The sequence below is a fragment of the Camelus bactrianus genome, chromosome 17 (genome assembly GCF_048773025.1).
Source record: "Camelus bactrianus isolate YW-2024 breed Bactrian camel chromosome 17, ASM4877302v1, whole genome shotgun sequence".
Lineage (NCBI taxonomy): Eukaryota > Metazoa > Chordata > Mammalia > Artiodactyla > Camelidae > Camelus > Camelus bactrianus.
The window spans coordinates 34342635-34359573 of NC_133555.1; the positions used below are offsets into that span (position 1 = coordinate 34342635).

General features: G+C 38.0%; 1 protein-coding gene across 3 annotated transcripts in view; it reads right to left on the bottom strand.

Moving 5' to 3' along the window:
* The window catches only part of ARIH2 (ariadne RBR E3 ubiquitin protein ligase 2), a 44380-nt gene that overhangs the window by 16322 nt on the left and 11119 nt on the right, over positions 1-16939 (bottom strand). Inside the window, exon 2 of one of the 3 annotated variants that reach the window (XM_074344922.1) lies at positions 9843-9888. The exons of the other annotated variants lie outside the window; for them this stretch is intronic. Coding sequence (XP_074201023.1) covers positions 9843-9881 — 39 coding nt within the window. The 5' untranslated portion in view covers positions 9882-9888. The remainder of the gene's footprint in view (positions 1-9842; positions 9889-16939) is intronic. 3 annotated transcript variants of the gene reach the window in all.

Genomic DNA, 16939 nt, shown 5'->3' on the forward strand with positions numbered 1-16939 from the left:
AGAGCTTCAGAAGGTGCTCTGAACTAGAAATTCTACTTCTGTAAATTCTTTCTGAGGAAATGATAAGGCATATGTACAGTGCAGTGTTATTTACTAGAGCGAAAAATTAGAAATAACCTTATGGTCCAACAGAAAGAAAACAGACAAATAATATATGACAGGTCTATGCAATGGATTACCATGCATTCACTGAAAAGGATGTTGCAGAGGTAAGTTTACTGACACAGAAAGTAGTTCACATTTATTTTAACATTTAATGTTCACAAGGCAAGTTAGCTAGTTATAAAACAGAATACCCTAAGTATCAAGACTGGGCTGGGGGCCTAATCTAATATGGCTGGTGGCCTGGAGATTAGGATGCATTTGGAGGTCGAGAGAAAGCACTGCACAGCATGATGATGCTACTGAATCAAGGAGAAACAAGGAGCTCTCTTCAGCCTAGGGAGCCAAGAGAACACACAGAACCTTGGTACTCTGCTCAATGGAATGAGTCTTCACACAGGAGCAACCAAGGGCCTATAAGGTGGTGCATGCCTGGTCCACAGACAAGAATTGCAGAAGGGAAGACACAGTGGCCAACACGTGGTCCTGATCCCTAGAGCTCAAATCACTCCTGAAAGGAGACAGGTACGTCCCTATTAAACAGGGGCATGTCCCAATGCACCATCAGTGTCAAAGGCTGGGCAGTGAGTGAGCGCTTCCCGGTCCTACAACCCAGGCACATTTGAAATAAACCAAGGGCTCAAGACAGCTTACTTCACTAAGGGTGGTGGGTAGGGGGGTCCTCCACTTCCCTTCCATACTAGGTAAGAGGCATCTGGCCCATGCATGTTGCTGTAGTATTTACTTGTTGAGGCCCACGGAGACTTTAGGCCTAGGATTCCTGAGTTATAGCTGATATTCCTTCTATATGATTGTATAATACACAACAGACAACAATCACAGAATGAAAACAGAGACAAAACATTTGGTCTAAAATGTTATTGTTAAATTGTTAAAATTTGCTTGAATGTAGCTTTTGGCTACAAACATATTTTTAAAACCTGATAATGATACTGCTTTAGATGAGCTCCTTGCTGGAACCTTTTTAGTCTTCTCTTACCGAGGGGGGCCCAGTCAGACTTATACCCACTGTTTTCTGTCCTAACTTCTAAATGTCTCATGGTGCAGTGGCTACCAGGTCCTATCAAAGGCACTCAGGAAACCAGAGGAGGCCTGGCCATGTTCAGCAGCCACCTTCCCTTACCACCACAGATGGTTTAGGGTGGAACCTTTAGGCTAAGAACAGGAGTCAGGTGGCTTCTCACAGATCCACAGAGCCCAGAAATGGACTGGACACACGGTAGCCACTCAATACATGCTGATTATTAAATGACATTATGTCTTTAATCTGTGGATTTTCAAAATGAAATTTCTTGACCTTCCTTAAGAAACAATTTTAACACCACATCTGGTCTGATCCCTTGATCTAAGCAGCACTAACAGCAGCAACAAAGCCTCAGAATTAGCACACCAGGTATAGCCCATTCATGGAAAACAACACAACCCTCTGCTGAAACTGAAAATTTTACTGATGACTACAAGTCCACTAATGATCAACTCAGAATATTCCAGCAGAGCTGAGTTCTGGTAAGAATAGGTAATGTGAAGAGAAGATGCATCTAGCACTTTATAGGCACATGCGTCCACTGAATGCACCTCCCACCAGCCCTCTGCAGGAGGAGCTACTGTGATCCCCATATCACAGATGGTGAGGGGCAGTGAGAACTGCCCATATCATGTCTGTAGTATATATCACAGAAGATCAGGGACTCCTCCCCTCAATAAACCACTATAAACCTGAAGGAATTCTGAGACCATTAATTTAAGCAAAATGCAGAATTACTGCACCTTGCCCAGTAATGGACACTAGGGAAGATCTACAGCGAAGTCAGGTTCCAAAAGGCCCTCTGAGCAAAACAGCACAGGCGTGGAGGAAGAGTACCTCAAAGAATTTATGCTAAAAGGCAGTCTCAGGGAGGCCACCTCCTCCCTGATTTGAGTCACAAGAGAGAACTGACTTCACACCACCCCGCCCTCCTCAGCAGTCTCCTAGAAGAGACCTCAGGTGACCTGAGAACAGAAAAGGGGGGGGGGGGCTGTGGCAGCCCATACTTAAGCCATCTTCAGCAGAAGGACGTACATACAAACCTTATGTATGACATTAAAACAGTAAAGATAAAATCTTTCTTAGAGTACAAACAGCTGAGCTCTCTCATGAATGAACTACCATTTACTGTTTAATACTCAAAGAGCTTATTAGCAATACATTCTGAATCTATCCATTCTGAATCTATTGGACAACACTTCACAACTGCAGAGTCTTCCACTCTTATGTATTCAATCACGGAGGAGGAAATCTTTCAGCAGAACCAAGATGAACTCTTGCAGAACTGTTTTGTTTGTTTGTTCTTCCTCTTTTTTCTTTATGGGGAGGAGGTAATTGGGTTTATTTATTTATATTTGGAGGAGGTACTGGAGATTGAACCCAGGACCTCATGTATGCTAAGCATGCACTCTACCACTTGAGTTATACCCTCCCCCCCAGAACTGTTTTGTTTTGATCAAGAAACTAACAACCTGTTTAGTAGTTAGGATTATGTCTTATCAAGGACTTATAATGAAAGGTCAAACTTTCCCCAATCAACCACCGAAAGCCAAAAAAAGACTAAATACTTAGGAAGAAAAACGACCATGTCATGTTCAAAATAAATTTATGGTTCTATCAGATCAACTTGTAATAAGAACACTAAAAGTCTTATTAATTTATGAGTTTTTTTTCTATTTCTGAAAACACTAATCAAGGAAAAGACTAGAAACTAAGAACTAGGAAGTTTCTGTCCAAAAATCTCGAGTCCCAAGGTAATTACTCACAGATAAATCTGAGCCTCTCCTCACAGAGACAGAATCAAGTCCATCATTCAATCCCAGGGGTCAAAGAGGGCCCCTCTCAATGGAAATAGGAATCTCACTATTTCCAGAACGCCTGGGAATATCACCCCTGTCTAAATTGCAAACCCTTTGCTGGTGGAATTTGTCCACTTTGGACATTCACAAGACCATGAGTCAAGCATAGTTCTGATGAATTTAACACTCTCAAGAGGAGAGTTGTTTTCCCATCCCACTACTCCTCCCCCAAAATGTTGAACTACATTTTAAAGCTATTCTCAAGAATCATACTTGATAATTTATATATAATACTTTAGAAAGTTTAGTGGGTATAACTGCCCATAGGAATTCAATTCGGTTCATAGTTTGACAAAATGTTGATTTTAATTGCTGAATTTCAATCTATCAGAATTGTTGATGGTGGATATACTAAGGTATTCTTTGTTTTTTGTGTGTGTTTGGGGGGGGGGAGGTAACGAGGTTTATTTATTTATTTAATGGAGGTACTGGGGATTGAATCCGGGACCTTGTGCATGCTAAGCATGCACTCTACCACTGAGCTGAACCCTCCGTCACACTGAGGTATTTTTTATACACATACACCAGGCAATATAAACTCCCTTGTTGCCAAGTTCAACAAACATTTCTCATGCTTCATCTCACACTTAAATTTCCTCTGCCTTCACACCTCTCTTGGTCTCTGTGATGAGTCTCTCACAGCACCTGTTCAGGTATTTTAAACATGCTCTTCCTCCTGAATGCCCATCTTGGCACTGGAGGCATCTGACACCTCCCTTGGCCTTTTCCTCTATGTCTCACTCTTACTTAACACTTCACCCTCTCCCATCACCACCATTCCAATGCCCAAATCTCTAGTCCTGCCTCTCCTAAGCACTCCTATCAGAAGGTTTCACTATCACCTGGACAAAGGGAAGGTATATTATACTGATATGCCAGTGTCTGTTGTCTGGACCCCTCCACTCCATAATTCTCAGGATGAGTTTCCTGAAGCTTCAACATAATAATTACAGTAATGGACAATTCTTAGCACTCTCACATCTTGTCCGGATCAGTTTACCCATTTAAAACCTATCAGTGTTCTCCAGCATTGACAAGACAAAACCCTAAGCATTAGTGGAATAGTCATTAGGATCCAATGCAGAACCACCGCCCTGAGGAGTCCAGCAATAGACCAAATGATTCCAGCATCCCAATGAGGCTTCCTAAGTGTTCTCTGCCAAGCACACTCTTCTTATATAACAAATATTTGGAAATTAAAAAACGTAATTCTATAGAACCTGTATGTCAAAGAAGAAATCACAAGAAAAACAGAAGATGTTTTGAACTGAATGACAATGAAAATACCATAAAGTTGTGAGATGCAGCTAATATAATGCCTAGAGGGAAATTTAAAACTGTAAATGTTTATACTAGAAAAGAAAGGTCCAAAAATCAATGACATAAGGGCCCACCTAAAGAAAGCTAGAAGATGACAAAACTCAAAGTGAAAAGAAGGAAATAATAGATAAAAACAGCAGTAAAATCCAAAACAGTGAAAATCAATAAAGTCCAAAAGCTGATTCTTTAAAAAGATCAGTAAAGCTGACAAAAACTTTAGCTAGAACAATTGAGAAGAGAATACAAATTGCCAAAAACAAGAGTGAAAGAGGGACTATCCCCTACACATTTAACAGATATTAAATGCAAAATAAGAAAATACTATGAATAATTGAATTTTAATAAATTTGGTATCTTAGATGAAACTGATAAATTCCTCAAAAAATATTTACCAAAACTGACACAAAATGAAAAAGAAAAACTGAATAGCTCTGTATCTAATAAAGACATTGAATTCATGATCAAAAATTTCCTCACAAAATTCCAGAACCAGAAGTTTTTACTGGTGAATTCTACCAACACTAATCTTATACAAACACTTTCAGAAACCAGAGCAAGAAGGAATACTTCTAACAAACTCACTTGATGAGCCTAACATAACCCTGATATAAAAGTCTGACAAAAATGCAACAAAAATAAAATTACAGACAAACATGCCTTATGAACACAGATACAAAAACCAATCTAAATATCTGAGCAAATTCAATCCAGCAATACAGAAAAAGGATCAAGTATCATAATCAAGTGAGGTTTATCCCAGGAATAGAAGGCTAATTTAACATCTGAAATCTCCTAACATATTTCACTGAATTAACAAAATAAAGGCAGAAAAAACCCAAATGATCATTTCAGTAGATGCAAGAAAACTCATTTGACAAAATTCCATAATCATTCAAGATAAAAATTCTTAGCAAATTAAGAAGAAAAATTAACTGCCTGAATCCAATATAGGGCATCTACGGAAAACATACTCAATGAAACAGTGAATGTTAAGATCAGGAAAATGGCAGGGATGACCACTTTTAACATTTCATTTAACATTATATTGAAGGTCTTACCCAGGGCAATTAAAAAAAAAAAAAAAAAAGACATACTGAAAGATTAGAAAGGAAGAAGCAAATCTATCTCCATTCCTAGATAAAATGACTGTTTACACAGAAAATCCTAAAAGAATCTACAGAACTATTACTAGAAGGAATAAATTTAGTAAGATAACAGAATAGAAGATCAAGATATAAAAATCAAATATATTTCGATATAGCAGCAAACAAATGAAAACCAAGATTTTAAACAGGTGAAAAATACTTATAAATATATTTTATTTACCCCAATATATCTAAAATATTATTTCAACATGTAATCCACAAAGAATTATTACTGAACTATATTTTACATCCTTTTTTTCATCTAAGTCATCAAAGTCCACTGTATATTTTACAATTATAGCACATACCAATTCAAACTGGCCACATTTCAAAAGTCCAATATACATGTGATCACAGCTACCATACCAGACAACACAGCTATACACTGAACACAGTAATCAAAATCAAAGAAGGGGTTCTTGGTACAAATAGTTGAGCCTAAAATTTGTAGAAATGTAAAAGGAACCAGTATATCCAAAGCAATCTTGAAAGAGCAAAGTTGGAGGACTTAACACCACCTGACTTCAAGGCTTACTATAAAGCTACAACAATCAAGGCAGTAGGGTACTGGCTTAAGGAAAAATATACAAATCAATGGAACAGAATATGGTCCAGAAGTAAACTCATGCACTTATGGTTAATTTTCCACAAAGGTGCCAAGGTAATTCAATGGAGGATAGGACAGACTTTTCAACAAATGGCTCTGGAATAACTGAAGATCATTATACAAAACAAACAGATAAAATACAGAACTTACTTCATACCACAGAAAAATTAACTCAAAATCGGTCACAGATTTAAATGAAACTGAAAACTACAAAGCTTCTAGAAGAAAACGGAGAAGAAAACCTTTGTGACATCAGTTTCAGGCAAAGATTTCTTAGATATGACACTGAAAGCACAATCCTTAAAAGAAAAAATATGATAAACTGGACTTCATTAAAATTAAACTTCTACTCTTCAAAAGATATTTATAAGAAAATGGGAGAGACAGGCCACAAAATGGGAGAAAATAATCATGTATCATTTACCTGATAAAGAACTTAATTAAGAACATATAAAGAGCTCATACAACCCAATAATAGGACAAACACCCTAATTTTTAAAAAATGGGCAAAAGATTTGAAAAGACACTTCAACAAAAAAAGTGTCAATAGCAAGTATGCACGAGAAGATCCTCAACATTATTAGTCATTAGAGAAATGCAAATTAAAAACTACAAGATACCACTTGACACTTATTAGAATGATTATAATCCAGAAGACTGACAACACTAGGTGCTAGCAAATGGGTGGAGAAACTGAAACCCTTATATAACACTGGTGGGAATGTAAGTAACAGTCACCTCGGAAAACAGTTTGGTAGTTTCTTAAAATGTTAAACTTACCATATGACCTAGCAACCCATTCCTAGATATCGATCCAAGAGAAATGACAACATGTCCACATAAAACCCTGGATGGGAATGACCATAGCAGCGTATTTCATAACAGCCAAAACTGGAATCAACCCAAATGTTCATCAACTGATGAAAGAATGGATAAACAAAATGTGGTATATGTCCATACAATGGAAAATCATCACTGGTCAATGAAAGGCAAGCATTACTGATGTGATATAACATGGATGAAACTAGAAAATATTATGCTAAGTGAAAGCAGCCAGACACAAAAGACTAAATATTGTATGATTCAATTTATATGAAATTTCTAAAACAGGCAAAACTATGCAGGCAGCAAGATAATCAGCAGTTGCCTGGGACTGGGAGCAAGGACAGACTACAAACGGGCACAAAGGAACTTACGGACTACAAACCGACACAAAGGAGCTTTCTGGGTGATGAAAATGTTCTATAACTTGGATTGTGGTGATGGTTGTAAATCTGTTTATATTTACTAAAACTTGTTTAGTGGTTTTACTTAAAATGGGTGAATTTAATAGAATGTAAATACCTCAATAAAGCCATATAAAAATAAAATCAACTGATGGATAGATACAGAATAAAGTAAATGCAGCAAAGATTAGCAATTGTCTAATCTAAAAGGTAGGTATATGAATGTCCACTGTACAATTCTTTAAACTTCTTTATATGTTTTAAAATTTCCACAAAGTTGGGGGCAAAGTCTGCCAAATATAATCCAATGGCAATCATCTGCCTAAACAAATGTCACAATAAACAAAGGGTTGACCCTTACACTATTGCATCAAATAGTTCACTCTGACCTTTTACTTACTCCTCAAAATGAAAAATTCCGCTTCAGAGATTTTAGGATGGTTTTGACAAAAGGTTAACTGATTATACAATGTGAATTTCAGCATAAATAAGTCTGTAATGCTGATAACTTCACAACACTCCTGGCTCTCACTAAATCTTTCAGATCAAGAAGCCTTCTTAGTGTTCCATTGGATGCTCTTCTTCCAGTCTGTCAGCTTCTTAAACTATTGCTGTTCCATAGGGTACAGCTCTCAGACCTGCTTTCTTCTCACGTCTTTGCCTGTCTTTGAGCAATCATATTTGTGCCTAAGCCTTGGTCAGTGGGACCATAAGCCCTGAAGATAAGAACTCCTCTCTTCTTTCCCAGGGGAGCTGGGAAAGGGAGTGTGACCAATCAAAGTGGGGAAGGGAGGGCAAGTAGTGGTACAAAGTTCACCAAAGACTAAAGGGTGCCCTGAAGACCCTGGGTGGTCCAGAGAAGGCTTTCACAGAGTCAAAGTTGGGGTCAGAGCAGAGGTCAAGTATAGCCCATCTTCTCCACCTTTTCCTCCCTCATTATCTGTGCCCTCAAATCTAACCCACAATGGATCAGAAGCCTCTGGAGAGCTTTTCCTCTAGCTTGAAACTATGGAGTCACCTCTGTTGTTATCTGCCCTGGACACTGCTCTGCATTGCCAATCCAACCTGGCTTTGTTTTGCCATTACATTTACAATCTCAACACCCTTGGATGGTTTTCAGATCTTTATTTCAGGAAGTATTTTGCTATATGCATATAAAAAAGGACTGTGCTACTGTACATCACTAGTCCCCAAAGGTTGCAGGCAAACTTCTGTCATCCTCCATAGTCTGTGTTTGGGACAGATACTTAAAAGATATTTCCCTGATACAGGCACTCAAAACAGGCACTCAAAACATGTTCAGTAGTTACCACCCATGCATAAATACCTACAGGAGTAGACAGCTGCAGGAAAGTCAAGTTCTCCTTTCTGTTCTTTAATAAAGACTATATTAATTGTGCACACAATTCTATCCCTACTTCACAAGCAGTTTTTAGAGGATGGAGTGGGTGGTGGGAGGTGAACCTGATGGGGAAATCCAGGATATGAGCCAATGATGCTATGATTTTCTCACAGAGATGTAATCAAGTGTACATGAATACTTTTAGCTGCTGTTATCAGTAGTTCCTAACATGATCAACAGCACACAAGTCCACAACCTCAGTATTTCATCAGATATTCTGGATGCACTTTCTCCCATGATCTAAGGGCTTCAGAGACTAGAGAAATGAAATAATGTAAACATCAACCTGTCAACGTGGAACAGAGACTACCTTGGTAAGAGAAAATTTCTGGATCTATGTGGCCTCTGACCCATGCATTACAAGGAGACAGATGCAGGGTTCCAGGAGCTTAGATTAGGCAACTTCAGCAGCAATTTGGTTACTGGCTTATACTTTAGCATTCCTGTGACTTGCTGCCCTACTCTATGTTTCAACTTTATATCTTTTCTCCATTAGGTCCCTAAGCAGAAAGCAGACTGTGATGAAAAAAATGTTCAAATCACAGGATCCCAAGTCCACCTAAAGTTTGTTAGTAAATGAGAGCCACAAATTTATTTTCTGATTTCCACCAAACCCTTCCCCCTAGAAAAATACAAGTCTCTGTCACAATTTTATAAGTTAATCTTTGGAACAGACATTTCTTGATCTGACCACAAAAACTTAAAGTACCAGAGAGAGATAAATCCTGCTACTGAAGGAAAAAATAAGTACATACATTGTTCTGGACCATTTCAGATACACAGCCAACATCTATCTTTGGGGAAAATGTTTTAAGAATTTCAGGAAATTTAACAATTGACATCCTAGAGTACCTGGATGGTATATGTTTATTATGCAAAATAATGCACAGAACATGCTACTTTTATGTAAGGATCAAGGCACATACTGAATAGCTTTAATTCCTGACAACAGTTCCCCAAGGAAACCCCTCAGCATGGTCAGTTGTTTCTTTATCTTTTTGGTTTTCTATAGCTGGTTCAAGCTGTCCAGCCCTCAGGGACAAGTTAAAAACACAGCTTGCAAATAGCCATTTTTCCCCCAGAAAAAAGAAATTCAGCAGCCCACCAAAACTGTCACCAGCCCTTCCCACACTTACCAGTGCCATAGGGAGGATGCAGCTGATGGCAGTGAGCATCAACGGCCTGAAAAAATACAGGTGGTAGTTTCAATTTTTATTTAGAATTCTTACTTGCCAACTGCCTGAAATCTTTTAAGGCTACACGAATGGGTCTCCATTCCTCAGCCTGTCATTAAGCCACTTCGTGGTCCAATCACATTTGTTAACAAACACTAATGGTCATTCACTAAAAAGCAGAGATGAAGGAAAAGAGTGAATTCTGGGCCTGGAGTAAAAAGGGACATGATATAGGAAAACTAGCCTAAGGAGATCAAGATGGATGGATTCAGGTCTTGGAGGGTAAAGGGTGAGGCGAGAAAGTACTGAAAGAATAAGAGAAAAGAGTAAGGTTAAAGCACAGAGACAAAGGAGTAGGTGAACATCAGCCTAGAATGGGGGCAAAATCAGCAGTGGTGCTGGTAGTGGGGTCTCACTGGGCCTCTGACCATAGGCAAGGCTCACCCCTAAAGTCTAATTTAAGTGGTGGGCCTTCTCTTCTTGCATACCTCACACCTTCACACTCTCAGCATCTGAAAGGTCAGCTCTCTGGCACCTGATCACAACTCTGCTTCCTTCCTCTTTGTCTTTACAGGTCTGCATGGAGGGCTGACTTGTAATTGAGGCACCCATGTAAGTGCTTTAAAAAATCTGATCAATGAAGATAAATTTGAAGATTTCTCTCCAGTCTAACCTTAATTTAGTCCTGTTATGGTCTCTGATCATTAAAATCAATACCAAAGACATCCCAAAACCTCACTAAATAATTTATGCAAAATACAGTAAAGCAAAAATATGAAAGACATCCATTCCTTGACCATGAGGGTCTTTTTTTTAATTATTATGAAAAATTCCAAGTATCAACAAAAGTGAAGAGTATAATGAAACCCATGTACCCATCATCCAGCTCCAACATCAACTCATGGCCAGGCCCACTGTTATCGATCCCCTACCCTCTAGATTATTGTGAAATAAATCCCAGCCAGCATGCCTTTTAGGGTTTGCATTTCAGTGAAAACCTCTGGGAGATACTTAGTACAAAAGGCTGATTACAGCCCCCTTCTAGAATTCTAACAGTTTTTCAGGGGGATGCCTTATAATGGCAGAATGACCACTACTTCAGTGAACCAAGGTCATATCCAGCAACCAAACCAAAAGAAATGGAGATAAGAGCTGATAGCCAATGAAATGCACATAGTAGGACTAAAAGTCAAGTCTCCTACCATGTTCCTGCAGCCCATCTTGTCCAAAAGTGATCTCAAACAATGCTCTGTCTCTTCCCATTACTGCAACTGTGAGGAGGCAAAGGAGAGGGAATACCAAATACCTTCTAGGCAGTTCAAGCTAGGTCACCTCTCTTCTCCAGAGGACACTTCAGAGGCTAGCATATCAGTGACAAAGTCATAAATTTCAGCAGCATGTTTCAAAGACAGAGCCACTGACTGCTGTTGTTAGCTATGCTCAAAATATATAACCCTGTTTTTATAACCTTTCTGTTCATGTAAAACTATTAGAATAGAAGCTCCTCTCTGAGGGAAGAGATTTTTAAGAACACTTTCCATCTCTGCCATACCCAAGCATGGAGAACAATGCCTGTGCCAGTACTAGGTCCTATATGCTAACACTACCTCTGCCTGTCTCCTGGGGTCTAGTCTCAAGTCACTGAATATCCATATCCTCCTCCAGAGCCCAGGTAGGCACCAAGGTCTTCCAAGGCCTCAGGAGGTGCACATTCTAGCAGGAGAGGCCAGAGACAGCTCTAGAAGGGAGGTTTTTAAAAAAAGAAAAAAAAAAAAAAAAGGATGGAGGGCTGAGAGGTCTTCTGAGGGCTACTGGAAGGGCAGAAGTGCTGATAGGAGGTTTGAGAAAGCAAAAATCAAACATTAGGGAGAGGAGCAATAGAAGAGTTTAGGCTGGAGTCTGGGGAAGCCACTTTAAGTTTTTCAACAAAACAAGATAAAATGGTGCTTTTAGTGGATATGTCAGAAACTATGAAATAGTAATAGAAAAAAATTTTTATTTATTTATACCTCCTTTCTCATCATTCTAAAAAAGGAGGAAGAAACTAAAGGGAGAGAGATCTTGAAGTTATTTTATGGTAGAGGTCAAACTACTTATTCCCCATCTTTCCTAGCATCTATCTAAAAGTTAAAACAACAGAAGACACTCAGGAAACACTTCTTTATTGAGAATCAACAAATTCTTAACCTATCCCAATTACCAATGAACAACAGAAAAACCAAATGGTTTATAAAAAGCACTTTGATGAAAAGGAACAAAACTTGCACCCCTATTCCTCCCTACCCCAATCCTCCCAGTCTTCCTGTCCAGAAATCTCTACCAGTCACCTGTATGGGTTTTTCTGGTTGTTATCAACATCACTGGTGCCCGTAATTCTCTACCAGACTTAGCTTACTTGTACCACCCCCTTCCAAGCCCCAAGTTTTTGATATTTAAATCACTATTTTCAGTTCCTCCATCAGTTGCTTTTGCAATTGTAAGATACTGTTTACAGGATGAGAACTGCACTTCCTACCTTGAGCTTCTAACATCAGCACCCTTGGCCCACTCAAAGGAATTCATACATCGGACACAAATACTCCTGTTATATGCTGCAAATTAATTACTCATACTTGTGCCATATGTGTTTGCTTTGTATTTATTTGGCTTGTGATTTTTTTGTGTGTACTTTTTCTGCTTTGCATGGAATTCTAACTTCCTTTCCCATCGTGAAGAGTTCATGGCTTTTTCACCACATCCCAACCATCTTCCAGCTTCTTCATTCTACTGCTTGGAATCCATCTCATTCCTATTCCTGAAGAAATTTTTCTTGGATCCCACCAAGTTTCTGTTCAAATCTGGGCTATTTTCCAGGCCTGTTATACAGCTGAACATCATGAGACTTTTCACTGGACTACCAGGTTAGTTCAACCATTTCCTGAATTCTTTATTTTTCTCTTTTTTGATTTTCATCTTGAAGTAACTATTTCAGAAAAGGTACAATGGAAGTAAATTTCATGAGTCCTTGCACATCTGAAAATGAGTTTATTTTGCAGTGACAGAATTCTAGATTCGAACTATTTTCTCTCAGGACTTTGAAGGCCACTGCTCCACTGTCTTCTGGTAGTCACTGTTGCTGATAAGACATCTGATTTCCATTTCTTTTAGAAGACTCAGTATGTCTTCATGGAAATTTTTAGGGTTTTCTGTCTATCCTCATTTTTCTGAAATTTCACAATGACAATTCTGGCAGTAGGTCTTTCTTTATTCTTCTGGGAAATAGGCAGTCCCTTTCAATATGAAGACTGCTCCTCCCTTTGGTTCCTAGAAATTTTCTTCTTACACTTTAAATATTTTCTTCCCTTCAATTTTTTGTTCTCACTTTCCACAAATCCTAGTAAATGCTAGGTCTCTGGATTGATCTTCCATACCTCTTTTCTCCACATACATTTTTTTACCTGCATTTTGGCTTTATATTGAGAGATTTTCTTGATTTTACCTTTTGATCTAAGAAATATTTTTGTTTATGAGGGGGAGGTAATTAGGTTTATTTATTTATATTTGGAGGAGATAGTGGGGATTGAACCCAGAACCTCATGCATGCTAAGCATGTGCTCTACCATTTGAGCTATACCCTCCCCCACCAGAATATTTTTTAACTTAGCAAAATAATTCATCTCCACAAGCTCTTTCTTATTTTGTTTCCTCCTGATGACATATGATTGTTTTATAGATGCTACACCTTTTTGAGTATCTTGGGAAGTACTAAATAGGGCACTTTTTAAAACAAGCAAAATTATCTACTGTTTCAGCTGTTTCAGTCTGTTTCAGCTAAGGTTAATTTTTTTTGTTTCCCTTTCATTTTGCATGTTTTCTTCACATGTCTGGTGATTTCTGGTTAGCCATTTACATTAAAAAATGAATGGCCACTCAAAAAAGGGGATGAAGTACTGATAAATGCTACAACTTGGATGAACCTCAAAAACATTATATTAAGTAAAAGCAACCAGACACAAAAAGTCACATATTGCATGATTCCATTTATACAACATACATGGAATAGGTAAATCCAGAGACATAAAAGCAGATTAGTGGCTGCCAGGGACAGGGGGAGTGGAGAGTAACTGCTTAATGGGTACCAAGTTTCCTTTTGGGGTAAAGAAAATGTATTGGAACTAGATGGAGAGAAGGGATGCATAACATTGTATGAGTGTACTAAATGCCACTGAAATGTATACTTTAAAATGGCTAATTTTATGTGAATATTACAATCAAGGAAATGAATCCTAACTCTGTGTATATGAACAGAACCTGCCAACTGACGGGCTTTTCTTTAGGGTAAGTGATCAGAGGCAGCTATTACTCAAGACTCAAGGGCCCCTAAAATGACAAATGAGGACAGCCAAATCTCACACTTTCTAAGGGCCCTGTTTCTCCCCAGGTAATTCTATTTCTTAAAAATAAGCAGATTATTTTGCCTAAAAACCAAGTTGGGGCAGGGTTGACTGTTCGACATACAGAACTCCCTATGTACAGCACGCTTATCTCTTCTTTGTTAGTCAAGTCAGAGCCCACAACCCCTTCAAAGACATGCTGGACAAACTAGCTCGCATGTGCAATGATTTCTCATATGTTACCCTCCCCCCACGCTCTCTTTGTTATCATGTATGTCTTTACTTTTATTTTCATGGTATTTAAAAATGGAGAAGCACCCTTATATTTACCTCATGCTCTTTAATAATAACCTCTCCCTGCCCTCTCCAGCTCTCTAGACACCTATTAATTTACTTTCTTTTACAATAGATAAGTTTGCATTTTCTAGTATTTCATATGATTGAAATAGTAATTTATTCATTTTTTTGATTTTTAAAATTATAGTTGATTTACAATGCTGTTAGTTCCAGGTGTACAGCAAAGTGTTCAATTATACATACATATATATAAATCTATTCCTTTTCAGATTCTTTTCTATTACAGGTTACTACAAGATATTGAATATAGTTCTCTGTGCTACACAGTATGCCTTTATTGATTATTTATTTTACATATAGTAGTATGTATATTAATCCCAAACTCCTAATTTATCTTTCCCTCCACCTTCCCCTTTGCTAACTTTGTTTGTTTTCTATGTCTAAGTCTCCTTCTGTTTTGTAAATAAGTTCATTTGTATAATTTTTTTAGATTCCACATAAGTGATATATATGATATTTGTCCTGTCTTACTTCACTTAGTATGATAATCTCTAGGGCCATCTATGTTGCTGCAAATGGCATTATTTCATTCTTTTTTATGGCTGAGTAACATTCCATTTTTTATATATATACACACATACACACATACACACACACACACACACACCATTTTTATCTGTTCATCTGTCAATGGACATTTAGGTTCTTTCCACGTCTTGGCTATTGTAAATAGTGCTGCTGTGAACACTGGGGTGCATATATCTTTTTGAATTAGAGTTTTCTCTGAGTATGTGCCCAGGAGTGCGATTGCTGGATCATATGGTAACTCAATTTTTACCTTTTTTTAAGAAACCTCCATACTGTTCTCCATAGTGGCTGCATCAATTTACATTCCCACCAACATAATTTATTCTTTTTCTCCCTGAGTTCCCTCATGAAGCATACTTATTTTGAGATTTATCAATGATGTTCATACAAGCAGCTCACTCTTTTTATACTGATGGGAGTATGCTATTCTATGGGTATACCACTATACATTCATTCATCTGTTTGTGGATATTTGGGTTGTTTCCAGTTTTTGGCTATTGCAAATAAAACCGTTACAGACATTTGAATATCAAACAAACAAACAAATGCAGAAGGGACAAACATGTGACAGCAGCCAACCATCTTGAAGCAAAGATGTGATGTGTTCTACTACAGTGCCATAAAATAAAAAACCTTTAAAACATTCACACCATATTTATGACTATAGATACTATTAGTCACTTTTACAGCTACTCATTATCAACATGGACAAAAGAACCCACTTTTACCTTGATAATGAAGTATGAAATTATGTTTACACATCAAAAAAATATTATAGGAAACCTTCCAATTTGCAAGTATAGGTAAGCAGTTTACATCCTACTCCCATTCTGGTTACAAAGCCAGTATACCCTGAATGTTGGATATATCATTTCAGCAGCCAAAGATAGAATACTCTCCTCTCTCCTCATTTCAATAACCTGAATCATTTCACAGTATTTTTTGTACCTCCACATGAATATAATGTAAAATACCTCAGCTCACCTCTGAAGATTCTGTTTCATTACATCTACATGAAGTTCTACATGAAGTTCAGGCTTCTGTATGAGAACTGCCATAACTAATTCTAACATGCACACCAAGCTGAGAGCCACACATTCATCAGGTATATACTAGCTCTACCTAAAAGTCACCTGTCTTCAATTTACAAATGGGAGCATACAGAAATAGAGCCTCAGGGTTAGCTTCTCAACTACTGGCCTGGGCTTAGTCAGATCAACAACAAGCAACACTTACTGAGAATAAAACATAACCAGGCATTTTTGCCAGATGCTGATATAAAAAAAAAAAAATGTGGACCTCTATCTCAGAGTACAACCCCTGGCTTACATTCAACTAATTTCCAAACAGCATAAGTACATACCAAGAAACATGCACAAAGTGGTATAGCGGGAAGAGCATCCAATTGCCTAAGGGTCAAGGAGGGCTTCATGGGAGAAGGGAGTCAAAGGTAAATTCTCAGTTTCCAGCTTGGTGGATGGTGGTAATCACCAATTAAGACAGAGTCCAGAAAGCCAAGTTTGACTGTATTGGAGTTATCTTTTATTATAGAAGGCCACAAGGCTATCTAAAGACTAGAAAATGATGGTGAGAGCATTGAAGAGACTGGTAAAAGCCTAAAACAAGGAATAAAGGAAATGAGAGGGGGTAGAGCATGTACTGGACAGGAAAGAAACTGCAAGTCAAAGAGAGCAACATTTCCAGATAGAGACCATTCTCTGTTCATGATTATAAGAACAGCTCTGTTCTCCCTGTTAAAATCTCCAAAAAAAAACCTCTCATTCATTCCTGCCTGAACTT